The sequence below is a fragment of the Rattus rattus genome, chromosome 9 (genome assembly GCF_011064425.1).
Source record: "Rattus rattus isolate New Zealand chromosome 9, Rrattus_CSIRO_v1, whole genome shotgun sequence".
NCBI lineage: Eukaryota > Metazoa > Chordata > Mammalia > Rodentia > Muridae > Rattus > Rattus rattus.
The window spans coordinates 26508461-26524816 of record NC_046162.1 but is presented as its reverse complement, the minus strand read 5'-3'; the positions used below and the strand labels follow the sequence as shown (position 1 = coordinate 26524816).

The window sequence follows — 16356 nt, the reverse complement described above, 5'->3', positions numbered from 1 at the left end:
CCTTTTAGACAGGTCCATGAGGACCCCGGAGAAGAGCTTCTCCCCGAGGCGGAACGACACCACGAGCGCGTCCTCGATGATGTGGTCCAGCGTGACCCGCACCTCCGAGCCCGGGATGAGGTGCGATACCGCTGAGTCCCCGCCCGCCGGCGGCACGAGCGCCGGAGCTGGCGGCGGCCGCGGCGCGTCCTCGGGCTGCTCGGGGGCGGCCGGAGGCTGCTCGGGCGGCGGGACCGGGACAGCCGCGGGCTCAGGCGGCTTCGCCTCCTCAGCCTCGGAGCTACCGGCCAGCTCCCCCGGCGGTGGCGGCGGCGGCGGCGGCGGCAGCGGCTGCTCGTCGGCCTGAGGGGCGGACTGGCGCCCATCGGCCTCGCCGTCCGGCACCGCCGCCTCCGTGGCCGTGACCGGGAGGGGGGTGCCGGCCTCACTGCCCGGAATGGGCTCTAGCTCCGGCTCGGCCTCACCGGCGCCCCCGTCCCCGGGGACGCCGCGGTCGCCGCCGCCTCAGCAGCCACGGCCGCCATTTTCTCGCTGGTTTCTCCCTCCTCCGACTCGGGCTGCGGCGGCGGCGGCAGCACGGCTGGGATCCCGAGGCCTTCCCCTCCCTCCCGCTAACACTCTCGTCCCGCCCTTTCCCTGATGCTCGTGATTGGCACCGCGCCATTGGCTCCGCCTTCCACCCCCTTCCTCACTTCTGTCAACCCATTGGTCAGGAGCAGACGTCTGTCGCGGGCTGGGTCCCGCCCCCTCCCTCAGAGTAGGAACTTCCCATTGGTTAGGTGAGTTGTCAAGTGGCGAATCTAAAAGGAGTTTGAGGGGCGGGCCGAAGGATGGCAAAAGCGGCGCCCTGTGCTTACAGCCTGTATCTATTGGTTGGGATGGAAAATACCGCTTTAGGATTGGTTTATGCTCCTGCCTATACTCGGCCTGTTCTTCGGAGGTGGGAGATGGGAAGGAAACGCGAGTCGTGCCAGTTCTTTCAAAGACTCCCCAAGGGAGGAATAGCGGGAGAATGCAGAAGGGGAACCACTTCCCAAGAATCTTTGCGCAGAGATCCTTAGAATAAATGTTATTTCTAGGCGTGGATTTGCTTGTGGCCAAGTGTGGGCACAACAGGCTTCTGTGGGAAAGATAACTAAAGTTCCAAAATAATCCTGAAACACTTTCTGGGTGCCTATTCTGCTAGACAGATTATGAGGTGCTGGAAATGGGACGACATACAAGACATTCTCCATAACCACATGACAGGAACTCCAGCATGCACACAAGCAGTGTTTTCCTTGGTTTTACTTTTTAGAAAATAAAGGACTAATCTCTAGGGACCTGCTAGTTTAAAAAAAGGAAAATTCTAACGAGAAGACAGACAACTGACATGCTAAGTTAACTGAAGTCCTTAAATCCACGGAAAGACTATTGGAGACTTTTCTTTCCTTGCCCTCTTCCCTGCTGTGTGCAGAAAGAAAAAAAAAAACCTCCATCTAGGCATGGAGCAGCACTTGGGAGGCACAGGCAGAGATGGCAAAATTCTAGTCCACCCAGACTTAATACTGTTTTTGGAATAGACTGGGTGAGACCCTGTCTCAAGAAAGGAGAAATGAGGGGTAGGGGTTCCTCCAGTGTCCTAATGTCCTTGTTTTCCTTTTGGGGGTTTTGTTTTGCTTTTTGAAACAGGGTCTCTGGCTTGCCTGGAACTCGAAGAAATCGGCCTGGCTCTCTCCGCCTCCCAAGTGTTGCATTTAAAGACTAAGTCTATTTTAAATCTGTTAAGTCTAGAAGGAGCCACTGTGTTCATTTCTTGCGGATTGTTCCTCAGCCAATCCTTTCTTGTAGGAGCGATGAGAGGCACTGAGAACATCTACAAAAGAGAAAGAAGATAGTTACCGATGTGGAGCGAAGAATGAAATGGAGATGATTCATTGAATACCATATATCAATTTCTAGTACAATCTTACATGGTCCTTGCAATTAGACAAGTACTATTATACCCATTTTATTTAAAAACTGAGTCAAAAAGGTTTCTAGTGTCATTTAGCTAATTACACAGTCATAAATCCAGTATTTTTTATAGAAAAGACAAAATGACAATAAGCAAATATTAGCCAATGTCCTATTTAGAGTCTAGCAGTTCTGAGGAAAGTGGAAGTCCAATAGAAGATGCCAGTCAAGGAGAATTCAGAATCTTCCTGTAAGATAACAGGGAAAATGGAGTTTGTTTAGAGATCACTATGTAACTCTGATTTTCCCATAACCTCTCATTTAAAATCCTGTGTTTTGCGGGCTAGAGAAATGGCTCAGCAGTGAGGACCATGTGCTTCTATTGCAGAAAACCCCAGTTGGTTCCAGTCCCAAGAGCAGGTGGCTCACAAACGCCTGTAACCCTAGCTCTAGACGATTCAGTGCCCTCCCCAGCCTTGTGCACAAACCTACTCTCAGGTGTACATAAATGAATAGCTAAAAGTAGTGAAAATAGTCAGGCATGGTGGTACATGTTTTTAGTGAAGGAGACAAGCAAATGTGGATCTCAGTTCAAGGCCATCTTGGCTTATATAGCAAGTTCTAGACCAAGTAGGGCATCTATCATAATGAGACCCTATCTTAGTAATCAGTTTTCAAAACCCATTAAATATGTTTTAGCTCTCTTTACAGATGAGAAACTGGGCCTTCCTCAAACAAATCTGTGCTTGCTAACATTGATACCTAGCAGAGTAAGAAAGCCGAAAACCTCTCTTATGGGGATTACATTACGCTTACACTTAAACATGCACAGGTCTTGCCTTACAGAATTTTCATTATGACACTACGTCTGTAGTTCACCACAATCAGCTAATTAAACAATAACATACAGTCTGTGAAGCCATGACACCCTGAATCCTCACACTGTATAATCTCCCACAGTGAGGAAAATAAGACTTGGGTCCCAGTACCTCATCACTCCTCAGCGTAATTACAAAATTCTGCAGTGACTCGTTTAAACCTCTGATATATCACCGACTGTGGCATGCATAACAAGGCACCCTCCAGAGCCACTGTTTTCACTGCACAACTCGAGAGACTCTAGTCACCTGGGTTCCCTTCGGGTCGGCTCTTCTGCTTTGCCATTAAGACCTTCTCTCCAATCTTATTCTATCCAGTCTATTCTCTACAAATCTTCAAACTTTCTAATACCAGGAAGGTCCAGTCTGCATCTTTCTCCTATTCATTCAAAAACATCGAAGGACTACTACACATCAGTAAACAGTGAAACATGCAGAAGGCACGCCATAAGAAAAAAAAAAAAAATATATATATATATATATATATATATATATATATATATATATATATATCAGTTACTGCCCACGTGGCCTATTTTCTCTAATTGGTGAGTTGTAAAATAATAAATAAGATGATGGAAGAGTCTGGGATTCTTTTTTTTTTTTTTTTTTTTTTTTTGGTTCTTTTTCGAGCTGGGGACCGAACCCAGGGCCTTGCGCTTCCTAGGCAAGTGCTCTACCACTGAGCTAAATCCCCAACCCGAGTCTGGGATTCTATAACAGAAATAAACAGGCTGGGGTAATAAAGTAGACGGACAAGGCAGCAGCAGAGTGCACCCTTTGAAGAAGTTGGGCACAAAAAGGCCTTTCGGAAGACGGGACACTTTAGGGATGCAAAGGAACAGACAGAGACAGTTTGTATTGCTGGCTGAACATTCAGATCACAGAAGAGCAGTCTCTTAAAGCCCCAAGGCCAAAGAGGGCTTCGAACGGTCAGAAAGAGAAGGAAGCCCATTGGCAGATGAAGACAATGGCCACGAGGATAAGTAGGTAAAATGAGGATGAAAAGAAAACAGGACCTAAATGACTATGCCTTGTAAGAGATTTTCCCCGCCGGAACCCCAGATCTAGCAGAGAACCTGGCTCTTAGGTTTGCAGTGTAACCCAGGCGCCTCTGCCATCAGATTCCTCCTGGAATGGAATTGTCATGGAGAGATCCTCGATAGTCGAGTGCTAGATGGGTCTGGAGAGGTAGATGGTAGGATGGATAGATAAATAGTCAGAGGCTTGGACACATGGATGGGTGGGAAGATTAAGGAATCCGGCAGGAGTGGCAGTGCTCCAGAGAGGTGGCGTGGACTGTGCGTACTGTGCTTTCACAGTGGCTTAGCTCTGTGTTGTGGCACAGCCCCGGAAGATGGATCCTCCAGCCTGGTTGGTAGCTGGGCTGTGACAGGTGTGCAGAACCTCTGAATGGAAACTTTGTTAGTGAGCGACACCTGGATAATGATCCTCATTTAACATCTGTCACCATAGTCTAACATTTCACAATGCTCTTGGGCCCAGGGAGCATCTAGGCAAGGTGTTGCTGCCCATAGAGATGTCTTGCCAGGTATCCAGGTATAACGGTGGCATCAAGGACCCTACACCCATGACATCTTCTCCACTGGACATGAGCAGCATCCCCTAGAAGCCAGAGAGTCCAGAACACACATACCAGCACCTCTTCAAGGAGAGGAAGGAGAAGCCATCGTTACCTCTCTACTGTGAGAGGACTCCATCAGTAGCCACCGACAGTGTGGACAAAATTACTATGGTGAGAACTAAAGCTACCCACGTCCTAGTGAATTATCTCACAGCAAATCAGACCTAGGAGAGCATCTGGCATTTAGAGACAAGCAGGACTGAGAGATACTTGGCTATACACAGCGCAAGGGCCTTTGCACTGAGACCAAGCAGCTCTGAAGGGCAGAAGCACTCCATTAGTTAAAGCCGCAGAGAGTTCTCTCCACCACACAAGACACCCCTCCCTCGCCCAGTAAGCAGAAGTCAGCAGGCTGCTTCATCTCTACTTCCTCTCCGCCTAATCTGGCCCAAATCCTAGCACCATGGACCACGGAAGTGGGAATGATAAGAACTCATCAGGTAAACAGAGCTCCTTTAGACCAAGACCAACCTGTTAGTCTGGTCGTGAAGGTTTTGCCAGCTAGCTCCTGATGTTTCCTAGCCTGGTCACCAGGACTGACCCTATCTGAGAGCCGGGTACAGCTCACAGCCAGACTTGGTAAGACCCCGGCTCTGCACACTGAAGCTAGAGGCTATGTGTTTTTCATTAGCCTGATGGGCCTCTGCAGTTAGTGCCTTGCTATTAAATGTCACAGAACAAATACTAGTCTCCCAGGGCCTCTCCTGAAAGTGAAATTAGCTTAGCTCCAGTTTGGTCAAAGAACTTCCTATGGGAAAAAGCTGAGTCTACTAAGTCCATATTGGTAAATACATCCTAACTGGGCTTGTTGTGGTCTTGTGTTCTTCATTCCCAGAGCTTGAAGCTCATTCGTGCTAAATAGGTGCTCACTAAGCACCTGTAGGTACTGGATGTATATTCTTAAGAGGAAAGATAGCAAGTAAGGAGGTAAGCTTGAGGTTCACTTGAAATCACCTTATTTCGATTACCTTATTAGGTCAAGGCCTGGGATTTTGGTTTGTGAGAGGAAGAGGAAAAATTCAGATCTCTTCTATAGCAAAAATATTTCCCACCAAGTGAGCCGCATGCTTTGTGTTACACATCTTACTGAGGAGAGAAAACAAGCAAAAGCCTTTTTTCTTTTTCCTTGCTGTGCATGGGCCTATTGTCTTGAACACTGTCACAAATGCTTCCTGGATTTTGTTTGGGGCAGTAATATGTTTTACTTAATGAGCCAACCTCACAAAGAAGCCCTGGAGTCTAAAATTGTCATAAAAATTAATCTATCTGTGTTATCTCCTGTATTGACAATAAGAATCCTTGCTACTATCTCAGAAGGAGGGAGGGAAGGAGTGAGGGAGGGAGGGAGGGAAACAGGGAGACAGACAGACAGACAGAGAGACAGACAGAGACAGACAGAGATCCACCTGGGGCTGAGCATGGTAGAACGTGCCTATCATACCAGAGCTAGAAGCCATTGGATCAGGAACTCAAGGTCTTGGGTCCTCTTTGACTTCACATTGGGTTCAAGGTCAGCATGTCAAGCATGAGACCCTGTTTCACAAAAGAAAGAGAAAAGAAAAGAGAAACCAGGCAGGCCTAGTGATACACACAACACTCAGAAGATAGAGTCAGGAGGATCAGAAGTTCAGAGTTCAAGGCCAGACTGTAACGCGTAAGGCCATGTCTAAGTAAGAATCAAAAAAGAGGTCCAGATGGATGGAGCAAGGCCTCATGGCTCCCACCCACAATTCCAGTACTCGGGAGACTGCAGTAGGAGGGTTTGACAGCTTTGAATTCCAGACTCAGCTAGACTACCAGCTGGTCCTGACTGCCTCAGACTTTAGCTGCAAGCTCTGTGTGGTGCTAGAGTATTGGCCAAGTCTCAAGAATGTTTAAACTTCAAGGCTGAACCTGTCTGCTTCCAGCCAATCTCTCTCTGTCCAAAATCTCCATGATCTCTATGATAAGTGATTTTACTGTGTTGTCCAGTTACAAGCTACTTTTTAAATACCGACTGTTTACAAGATTCCTTTGTAATTACGTCTGTTTATATGTGGGCAGTACACTCACGTGCAGATGCCCTTACAGGTCAGACGCATTGGATCGTGTGGAGCCGGAGTTACAAATGGTGCTGACACGGGTGCTAGGAACCAAGCTCAGGACCTCTGGAAGAGCAGCAAGTGCTCTTAAACACTGAGCCATCTCCCCAGTCCTGCATATTTTGTTTAATTTCACATAGTAACTACCTATCCAGAGGATTTGGTTTCGTGTGTGTGTGTGTGTGTGTGTGTGTGTGTGTGTGTGTGTGTACGTGTGTGTGTGTACGTGTGTGTACGTGTACACCATGAGCATGCAGAGATCCGAAGAGAGTAAGAGTGTTTGAACCTGCAGAGACCAGGAGAGATCACTGGAGCCTGCGGAAGTCAGAGGACGACATTGAAGCCTGCAGAGACCAAAGGATGTCACTAGAGCCTTCAGAGGTCAGAGGAGAACATCAGATCCCCTGGTACTGATGTCTGCAGACGGTCGTGAGTGTGCACTGACATACGGATGCTGGGAACTGAGGAACTGATCCCAGATCCTCTTCAAAAGCATCAAGTTCTCATGATCACCAATCCATCTGTCCAACCCCAGGATTTGGTTTTGGGTCTTCTGTTTTTTAAATTATGTAACATATATTTTCTTTTGGGTGTATTTTGGAATACACACTATATGTATTCCAGGCCAATCTGACACTTTTGGTGATCTTCTTGCCTCTGCCTCCCAAGTACTGGGATCACAGGACCATCCTATCGCGCCTGGCTGCATAGTATTAAGTGTATAATGTAGATCTCCAATCACATTATGAGTTATTTTAAGAATACTAAGTTATTAACAACTAGATCCAGAAACTCAATCTGATTGGTGTATCTTGGACTAATCATACATGGTTGCTGCTGGACCCTCCCCCAACCCCAATAATGAAACCTGAGAAAGACTTCTGAAAACAAAAGCCCAAGCCCTAGGGTGTTGGCTCACAGAGGGGGAATATGCTTAAATATGGCTTAGAGCTTATTTTATTTTCTCTGGGCATGCTTACTCTGGAAACTGAGTAATCGGGAGAAGACAACATGGGGCAGAGACCAGGGTAAAGGGAATGGCTTTAAAGACTCCTGGGATGTATGGTGCAGGCAGAGTTGTGCAGTGACGTTTTCCTCCGCTCCTGGGACGATTTCTGTCTGGAAGCTGGTATTTCTGTTCTAGAATTAGTTTACCTGCTCCCAGATGGAATCAGGAAAGCTCAGCCCCTGGCAAATTTGTCAGGCACTGGTTCTCTTTGTGCCTCAGTGATTCTCAGTGCACTTTGGAATCCGAGAATCTGTGAGAGCTGCCTGCACACGTGGTATGAACCCATCTAGATAAGGTAGAAACAACTAGGCCAGGCATGGGGCTTCACACGCGTGGTCCCAGAGCCTGGGAGGCCAAGGAACTAACAGGAAACGTTAGGGGCCATTCCTAAGCCTAGTCTCTGTGTCTTGGCCTGGATACTGGTTACACAGGTTCTGTTAAGCTTTTTATAACGCCAGCTTTGCTCTCCTGTGTACCTTTCTGCAGGTAAACTGTATTGACTACAACTGCTAGTGCCATCGCTTCTTATTAACGGTAGTCAGGTATTTTATGGCTATAAGTCAGGACTCCGACTTAACCCCATCCTTGTGCACAGGGCAGCTGTGGAGGCACCAGCAGGGATTGTGTCCCTTCTGAAAGCTCAACTAGGGAAGAGGCCACATGGTGTTTGATTGACTTGTCACTGAGGGGAGCCCAGACCATCATTTCCAATGTGTCTTGGAGCATGCTTTTAAAAGGGGTTAGCATTAAAAGATGGCCTTCCCTGGAGTGGCCGAGTGTTACCTAGTCCTTCAAAGGCCTGATGGGCAAGGCAAGGAAGAACCCACCTTTTTGCTGCTTGCCTGCCTGCTGGGTCTGAGATACCAGTCTTCCTTGGCCCTTGGACTGGCATTTACACCAGTGGCTCCCTTTGTGGTTTATAGGACCTTGGTGTACAAACAATGTTAGCTTTTCTAAGTTTCCAGCTTGCAGGCAGCCAGGTAGGGTGAGTTTTTCGCCTCTATATCAAACAAGATAGTTGTTTTTAAAAGAAAAGACTTCATAGTGCTCAGACTGACCTCAAACTCATTATTATGCCAGAGAATGACTCTGAACCCTTAGTCCTCCCACCTCCACCTCCCAAATTGGGATCACAGGTGTTCAACACCACGCCCAGTATATGCTGACTTTGTCATTATCATTACCGTCTGTGTATGTGCACACTTGCTTTCTGTGGACAGCTTCTTGGAGTTGGTTCCCTTCTAATTTCCTGTGAGTTCTTGGAATTGAATTCAGGTTGTCAGGTTACTAAGCAAGAGCTTTACCTAATGAGCCATCTAACCTGCCCCACTGTTTTATCTCTTTTGAAACAGATTCTCACCCTATAGCCTAGGCTAGCCTGTTACTCACTATAGAGCCCAGGCTGTCCTCCACCTTTTGGTGAGCCTTCTACTTCGATATCAGTGCTGGGATAGTAGGAGCCACCAAGCCAATATCAGTTCCACTTCCCTTGAGAATCCCGATTAATGCAGACACTTGCAAGCCCATGTGAATACCGACTGGATTCTGTTCCTGGGTGTTAACCAGAGGCAGCCCACAGCTAATGGCCACAGGAGCCTGCTCCACAGGGCAGTTTGAAATGTGCACCTAGCTCCATAAAACCAAGCTGAGAAAGAAGTGTAAATATCAGAGAAGGCACATTTCTGTGCCCTAATCTCACAGGCAGTAGCCTGTCACTTCAGTGCGAGAGTCCCAGGAAAGGGGAGAGGATCCCTCAAGGTATCCTGCGAGAGCTGGAGAGCACAGTAACGAGGCAGAGCTCACCAAGATCCCCTCAGAAGCAAACGCACCATGGCTTTAAGGTTTAAACAACACAAGGAAGGATAGCTCAAATTCCCCTCCCCCACACACCTCTGCAGACCGTTCAGAGCCGCTGATGCTCCTGGGAGCACCGTCTTTCTGTGCTTCCTGCTTATGGTAACGTAACCTCACTCAGACCAACAGATGTAGAAGGGCCAACGCACTGCACAGATAAACACTGACAACACTCTCCATCACGAAAGCCACAATTAACTTTTGGTGAGTACCTACTGTGTGCCGGGCAGATGCAGCCACCAGGTAAGCTTAGAGAACTAAGCACTGTAAACTGTAGGCGCTATCCTGAGACTCCTTCATAGCCTGGGTGTTAATTCCTCCTCCTCTCCGCCATGCTTTGAGTGCACATGTGCATGTGCACCCACACACACATACACACTTTAAAATCATCATCATCATCATCAGACTTAATTTACTTATTTTTCTTTTTTTTATTTATTTATTATATATAAGTACACTATAGCTGTCTTCAGACACACCAGAAGAGGGCATCGGATCTCTTTACAGATAACCATGTGGTTGCTGGGAATTGAACTCAGGACCTCTGGAAGAGCAGTCGGGGCTCTTAACCACTGAGCCATCTCTCCAGCCCTACTTATTTGTCTTGTATAAAACCTTTAGTAGCCACAGCTGGAGCCTGGGTCCTCTGAACAGAGACTCTGGTGTGGGTTTCCACAAGACGGTCAGTGAGTTCCTGATCAGGAATCTTGGTGAACAGATTCTTTTTCCAGAGGTCAGGGTTGAGGTAGCTGCAGGTTTTGGAAATGGCATCAAAGGTGGCCTTGGCAAAGCTGCCCAGGGTGGCAGTGCAGCCCCTGGCTGATGTACAGTAGTCATCCATACCAGCCATCAGCAGCGGTTTCTTGGGCACACAAGCAGGACAATGCCAGTGTCTCTGAGGCAGAGATGAGCTCCACCTGTGAGAGTCAAAGTAGCCTGCCACCTTACACAGAACAGTGTGGGGCTTGCCTGTCTTGTGCCCCCTGTAGCCTCTCCACACCGGGACAACGGAAGGCTTGGCCAGGATGCTGGCCCCTCGGATAGCAATGGCCACCACCTTGGAGCACTTGGTACCAAGACCAACATAACCATTGTAGTCCCCAGTAGCCACCAAAGGACTTAAACCTGGTCCAGTGGCCAGCTGCAGTCTGCTTCTGCACCGGCAAGATCTTCATTCTTTAGGGATGTGCCCAAGAAAAAGCCAATGACCTCAGATTCCTTCATGGGCAGTGAGAACAGGTAGAGCTCCTCCAGGGACTTGAGCTTCATGTCCTTGACCAGGCGTCACAGCATGGTGACGAGGACCCATTCCTGGTCTTTGGCTTTACCTCCACAAGCCCCTCATCCTGGTCCTCTGGGCCACCCCTCGACACCGGCAACTTCTGGGTGTTTCCCCAAAGAAGAAGCAGCCTCACGTGTACTTTTGTAATGTCTTGTGTGGCCCAGTCTCATCTCAAACTCCTGGGTTCAAGCGATTCTTCCAACTAAGTCCGTAGATGTGTGACACCATGCAAAAATGTGACTGCTGTGCCAACATAGCTTTTTTTTTTTTTTAATTTTTTTTGTTATTTTGTTGTTTTTGTTGTTGTTCTCGTGTGGAGCGGGAAGCAGATGTATGCCGTGCTACATGTGTGCATCACAGGACGACCTGCAGGGATAGGTTCTCTCATCCCATCATGTATTGCTTGGGAATTTTACTCAGGCCTCCAGGCTTGGTAACAGGCGCCCTTACTCCCTCTCACAGACCTTCAGTGTAGTTTCTGTTTGTTTGTTTGCTTCCTTGCTTCTAGATTCACCTATTTTGTGTATATGAGTGTTTTGCCTGCACATGTTTTTGGTTTTTTTTTTTTAAGATTTATTCATTTACTATATATAAGTACACTGTAGCTGTCTTCAGATGCACCAGAAGAGAGCATCAGATCTCTTTACAGATGGTTGTGAGCCACCATGTGGTTGCTGGGAATTGAACTCAGGACCTCTGGGAGAGTAGTCGGGTGCTCTTAACCTCTGAGCCATCTCTCCAGCCCGCCTGTACATGTTTTAAACCTGACCTTTTAAACTGAGAGTCTGGAAAGAAGCCACACCTTGTACCGAACCTCCTGCAAGGTCTGTTAACTGATTCACACTTCAATGATGGCACCGGGGAGATGGCTCAGCCGTTAAGAGCACATGGTGCGCTTGGAGAGACCTGGGTTTAGGTTTTTTTTTTGTTTGTTTTTGTTTTTGTTTTTGTTTTGTTTTGTTTTTTTTTGGAGCTGGGGACCAAACCCGGGGCCTTGCGCTTGCTAGGCAAGCGCTCTACCACTGAGCTAAATCCCCAACCCCTGGGTTTAGTTCTTATCACCCACATGGTGGCTCAAACCATCTGTAACTGCAGTTCTACAGGATCTGACCCCATCTTCTTGGCCTCTTTGGGAACCAGGCACAAAGGTGGTGCACATACATACATACATGCAGGCACACACTCATTCACATACAAAGAAGTAAATAAATCACTTTTACAGAAAAACTTAAATGATTTTGGAGAGGCTGTAATGTTGCAAGTTCAGAGCCTAATTACAATTTATCTTGAGCTGTCTTTAGCCTCCTAAATAGAGATCCCTTGCCTACCTCTGTATCTGAACTAAAATTTGTGTGCCTAATAGGAAAAAACAAACAAACAAACAAACAAAACCTTTTAAAATGTATTAACGCTAGTTCCTACCACCCAAAAAGCTAAGCCTGCCATCCGATAGCATCTGAAACCTTTGACTGAGATGTCCCTGCTTCGCTGTAACCCACCCACTCAATATTTCCACCAAAATATTTGTGAGAGTACTTCCTACATCCTAACCACTAGACCACCAGAGACACTACCACCAATGTATTTGCACAGTGCCTCAATGTGTGACTTTCTCTTCTGGTACTGTAGAAACTTCAAACTGTTACCATGTTGGAACATGGAATCTGCTCAGAATCCATGTTCCTGTGTCGTAGTCACTTATAGTTGGCTTCAGAATAAACTATTTCGTATCCTCTTGGAGGTGAGAATTGTTTGATTTTTGTATGATGATCCCAGAGATCCTACTCTGGGGGACCAGTGTCTCCCCTGCCCATATTGGCTTGCCAGAAAGACTGATGACTAGGGCTGTAGTTCAGTGGTAGAAGGCACCAAGCTTGTGTGAGGCCTTAGGTTTATTCTCTGGTGCTACCAAGATTAAACAAATAAACAAACGGAACAGTCAGGCCAGGTGTGGAGGAACAGGGATGTGACCCGAGCACTCAGGAAGAGGACAGAGACAAGAGGGTCAGGAGTTTAAGACCATCCTTAGCGGGGTTGGGGATTTAGCTCAGTGGTAGAGCGCTTGCCTAGGAAGCGCAAGGCCCTGGGTTCGGTCCCCAGCTCCGGGGGGGAAAAAAAAAAAAGACCAGCCTTAGCTACCAGTGGGTTCCGGGTCATCCTGGACTACATGAGATCCTGTCTCGAAAAAGAAAAGGGAAAAAAAAAAGATGTAAAAACGCTATATGCAAGCCTGGCAGTCGTGGTGCAGGCCTTTAATTCCAGCTCTCAGGAGGCAGAGACGGGTATATCTCTGTGAGTTCAAAGCCAGCCTGGTCTACAGAGGGAGTTCTAGGACATCCAAGGTTACAGTGAGAAACCCTGTCTCAAATAACAACAACAACAAAAAGCTATATGCATATAGCTCTACATAGAAAAGACCCCTGTGTGGCCTGTAGGGCAGATTAGTGGGTAGTAATATTTCCTTTAAAAGCCTGAGTTCCATCCCTAGAACTCTCAAATACCTGCCTTACAACATATGCACACACGCATGCAAACACTAAGTACAGTGAAATTACAAAAGTCCCATGGAACTTTAAACACAGTGAAAAGCTCCGTGAAATCCGTCTCGGCCACCGCTGCATCCCTTGCAGGCTGTACAGAGCCGGCATACAGGAAGCTTTTAAAGCATCTGTAGTGTTAGCAAACAATTGGCTGAAGAACTGATTTCTAGGTGGTAGATCACTGTGGGCTTGCTTTCTGTCCAGGTACGCGGTTCCAGTATCCCAATCGTCTAACTCTTCTACAGTGAACATGGATTTCTTAGGGAGGAAACACACAGAATGCTCGGAATGTGGCCTCAGCGATCGAGAACTTGCCTTGGTGTGCTGGCGGCCCCGGGTTCCATAGGAAGCCAGACAGGGAAAGAAGGGAGAGATGGAAAAAGGAAGAGGGGGAAGGGAGGAAAAAATAAGTGGAGAAAATAGAGCCTGGGCTAGACTTGGTGGTTCATGCCTGAAACCCCAGCTCTTGGGAGCTAAAAGTAGGAAGATGAAAGCTAGCCCTGCCTACAAGAGACCCTGTCTCAAAAACAAAAGTGGGGGAGTGCCCTGAGGTCATCTTCTAGCAGGAGAATCCCAAATCTGGTGCCTGAATAAGAAGTACAGAGGGTGACTGGGTTCCCAGAATCTCCTTGATCTGATTCCTAAGAGAGATGAGAAGTGGGGGGGGGGGGATGGGGGGTATAGGGGCGGTGGAGCGTGGTCCAGCAGGCTGCCCTTGCATTTCTGTGGGTCACAATACATTCTCTGCTGTGGTGGGTTTGCTGGGTGAAGGAGAGAAGCATGTCCCAGAATAGCTTCGCGAGGACTCTAAATGATTCATAAAGCACGTTTCCTTTCCAGCAGAGGCAAGGCCTGAGTCTTGGCTGTCTCTTTCAGGCTGCCTTGGAGGCGGCCTAGCCGCTGCCCCTGGAACCTTTAGAAGCAAACCCTTTCCTCTAGAAACCGGCCCTGTACTGTTGTGTCAAAATCCATAGTCCTTCCAGACCCGGGCTGGCCCAGCCCAATCCATGAATGCTGAGGAAGCCAGGAACAGCCAAGCAGATTTAGATGTTCTCTTGACCTTGAGGCAATTAACTCGGCAGAGCTATCTTGTGGGGCCCAGCAGAGTTCTGGAATAAAAGAGGAGAGACCTCGTTGGCCTGTTGGAGCTCTACTCTTTCGTTCAGCTTTGGTCACCATAGTGACTTCATTCTGAAGCCGCAACCCTGCTGTTATTTCCTCATATTCATTTATAATAAGACCACCCTTGAGTTCTCCGCCCACTGGGGAAGCAAGTACCGGATGCATTGGAAAACGAGAGGCTAATGCAATGGGGCCTTTAAGCCCTGTCGGCCTAGGATGGTAGGAAGGTCCTCTGCTGGGCAGAGGGGCAAAGGTCAGAGCTGGGAGGGAATTCAAGTGTCAATGGGTCCCAGCCCCTCTGTGGTATAACCAGGTTTGAAGCAGAAGCCCTGAGCCCTGGCCTTGTCGTTCTCATTGCATTTGGTCACGATAGACGCACAGAGCCCTTTAGATTCCCTGGCTCTTGGTCTTTTGCGCCAAGCTGGGTTCATACTTAGCAGGATTATCAAAAGTTGTGGCAATCAGATCCTAAGCCTTTCATTAGTGGCCTAAACTAGAACTTTTGTTGCCAAAGACTCACATCTGACACAGATTTGCAAGTGAATTAGCTCATTTCATTCTAAAAATTATAATGCTCTTTAAAAATGAGAAGCCTAGCTGTAGGTAGTTCAGGCTGCAGGGTCATGGTGGTCCAGGCCTGTAAGCTTAACATTAGGGAGGCTTGGGAGGACTAGGAGTTCAAGGTCATCCTCAGCTACTTTGTGGAGGCTGCTTGGATACACAAGAACCCGTCTCCAAAGAAGATGGGGGTGAGAGCTAGAGAAACTAAGAGCAGAGTGCTGTCAAGTGGTGGTGGCACATGCCCTGAATCCCAGCAGCTGGGAGGCAGAGGCAGGTGAATCTCTGTGTTCAAGGCCAACCTGGTCTACAGAGTGAGTTCCAGGACAGCCAGGGCTACACGGAGAAACCCTATCTCATATTTAAAAAAAAAAAAAAAGTCTTAAAATTAAAAAAACAAAAACAAAAACAAACAAACAAAAAAAACCCCAAAAACCAAAACATACACACACACAGAAAAAACCAACCTGGAGCGATGACTCAGCAGTTAGAGCATTTTTACCCATGAAAGTTTGGATCTCCAGAACCCACTTAAATGGCCACTCAAGAGCTCAGGAGGCGGAGAGGAGGATCCCCAAGCCAGCTACTAGCTAGAGCAGCCATATCAGTGAGCTCTGGGATCAATTGAGAGACCTGTCTTGATGAGCGGTAGAAAGCAATCAATGAAGACTCCAGAAATCAACCTTGGGCCTCCACAGGCACGTGCACGTTCGTATCTGCATCCGTGCCCACAAATAAGAGAACACTCAGAGACATACACACTACACACCTACAAAAAACAAAACAAAACAAAGCCTGAGACTTACAGTCAGGGACAAATGGGAGTCCTGACTCTTTAACAATACATGATTACACACACACACACACACACACACACACACACACACACACACACACACACTTTGGGGGAATGAAAAACCACCAATATAAAGCTTTACCACACAACATGTGCAGATTGGAGGGTGTATTGTTTTGTTTTGTTCTGTTCTGACGGTCTTTCTGTGTAGCCCGGGCTAGCCTTAAACGTGGCATCCTCAGGCTGGAGAGATGGCTCAGCAGTTAAGAGCACTGACTGCTCTTCCAGAGGTCTTGAGTTCAAATCCCAGCAACCACATGGTGGCTCACAACCATCGGTAATGGGATCTGATGCCCTCTTCTGGTGTGTCTGAAGACAGCTACAATGTACTTATATATTAATAAACAAATAAGTCTTAAAAAAAAACAAAACTTGGCATCCTCTTGCCTCTGCTTCCTGGGTAGGATTATAGGCCATTAGCCCTGGCCCAACGCCATTCTTTTTGTTGTTGCTTGTCCCTTCTTTCACTTGGCTTCTGAAACAGGCCTTCCTGTAACCCAGGCTGGCCTTGAACCCCAGATACTGCTCCCTCAGCCTCCCTAGGGCCTATCATGACGGCCTGCAGGGCCATTCCTCACTAGTGACTAGGAGTGTCA

General features: G+C 47.6%; 1 protein-coding gene and 1 pseudogene across 1 annotated transcript in view; both read right to left on the bottom strand.

Moving 5' to 3' along the window:
* Positions 1–621, bottom strand: part of Pwwp2a (PWWP domain containing 2A) — a 39511-nt gene extending 38890 nt beyond the window's left edge. Inside the window, 2 exon segments of the mRNA XM_032914506.1 lie at positions 2–476; positions 479–621. Of these exon segments, the coding sequence (XP_032770397.1) occupies positions 2–476; positions 479–524 (521 nt within the window). The 5' untranslated portion in view covers positions 525–621.
* Positions 622–9997: 9376 nt separating this feature from the next.
* Positions 9998–10854, bottom strand: LOC116909332 (annotated as a pseudogene).
* Between the last annotated feature and the right edge of the window lie 5502 nt (positions 10855–16356).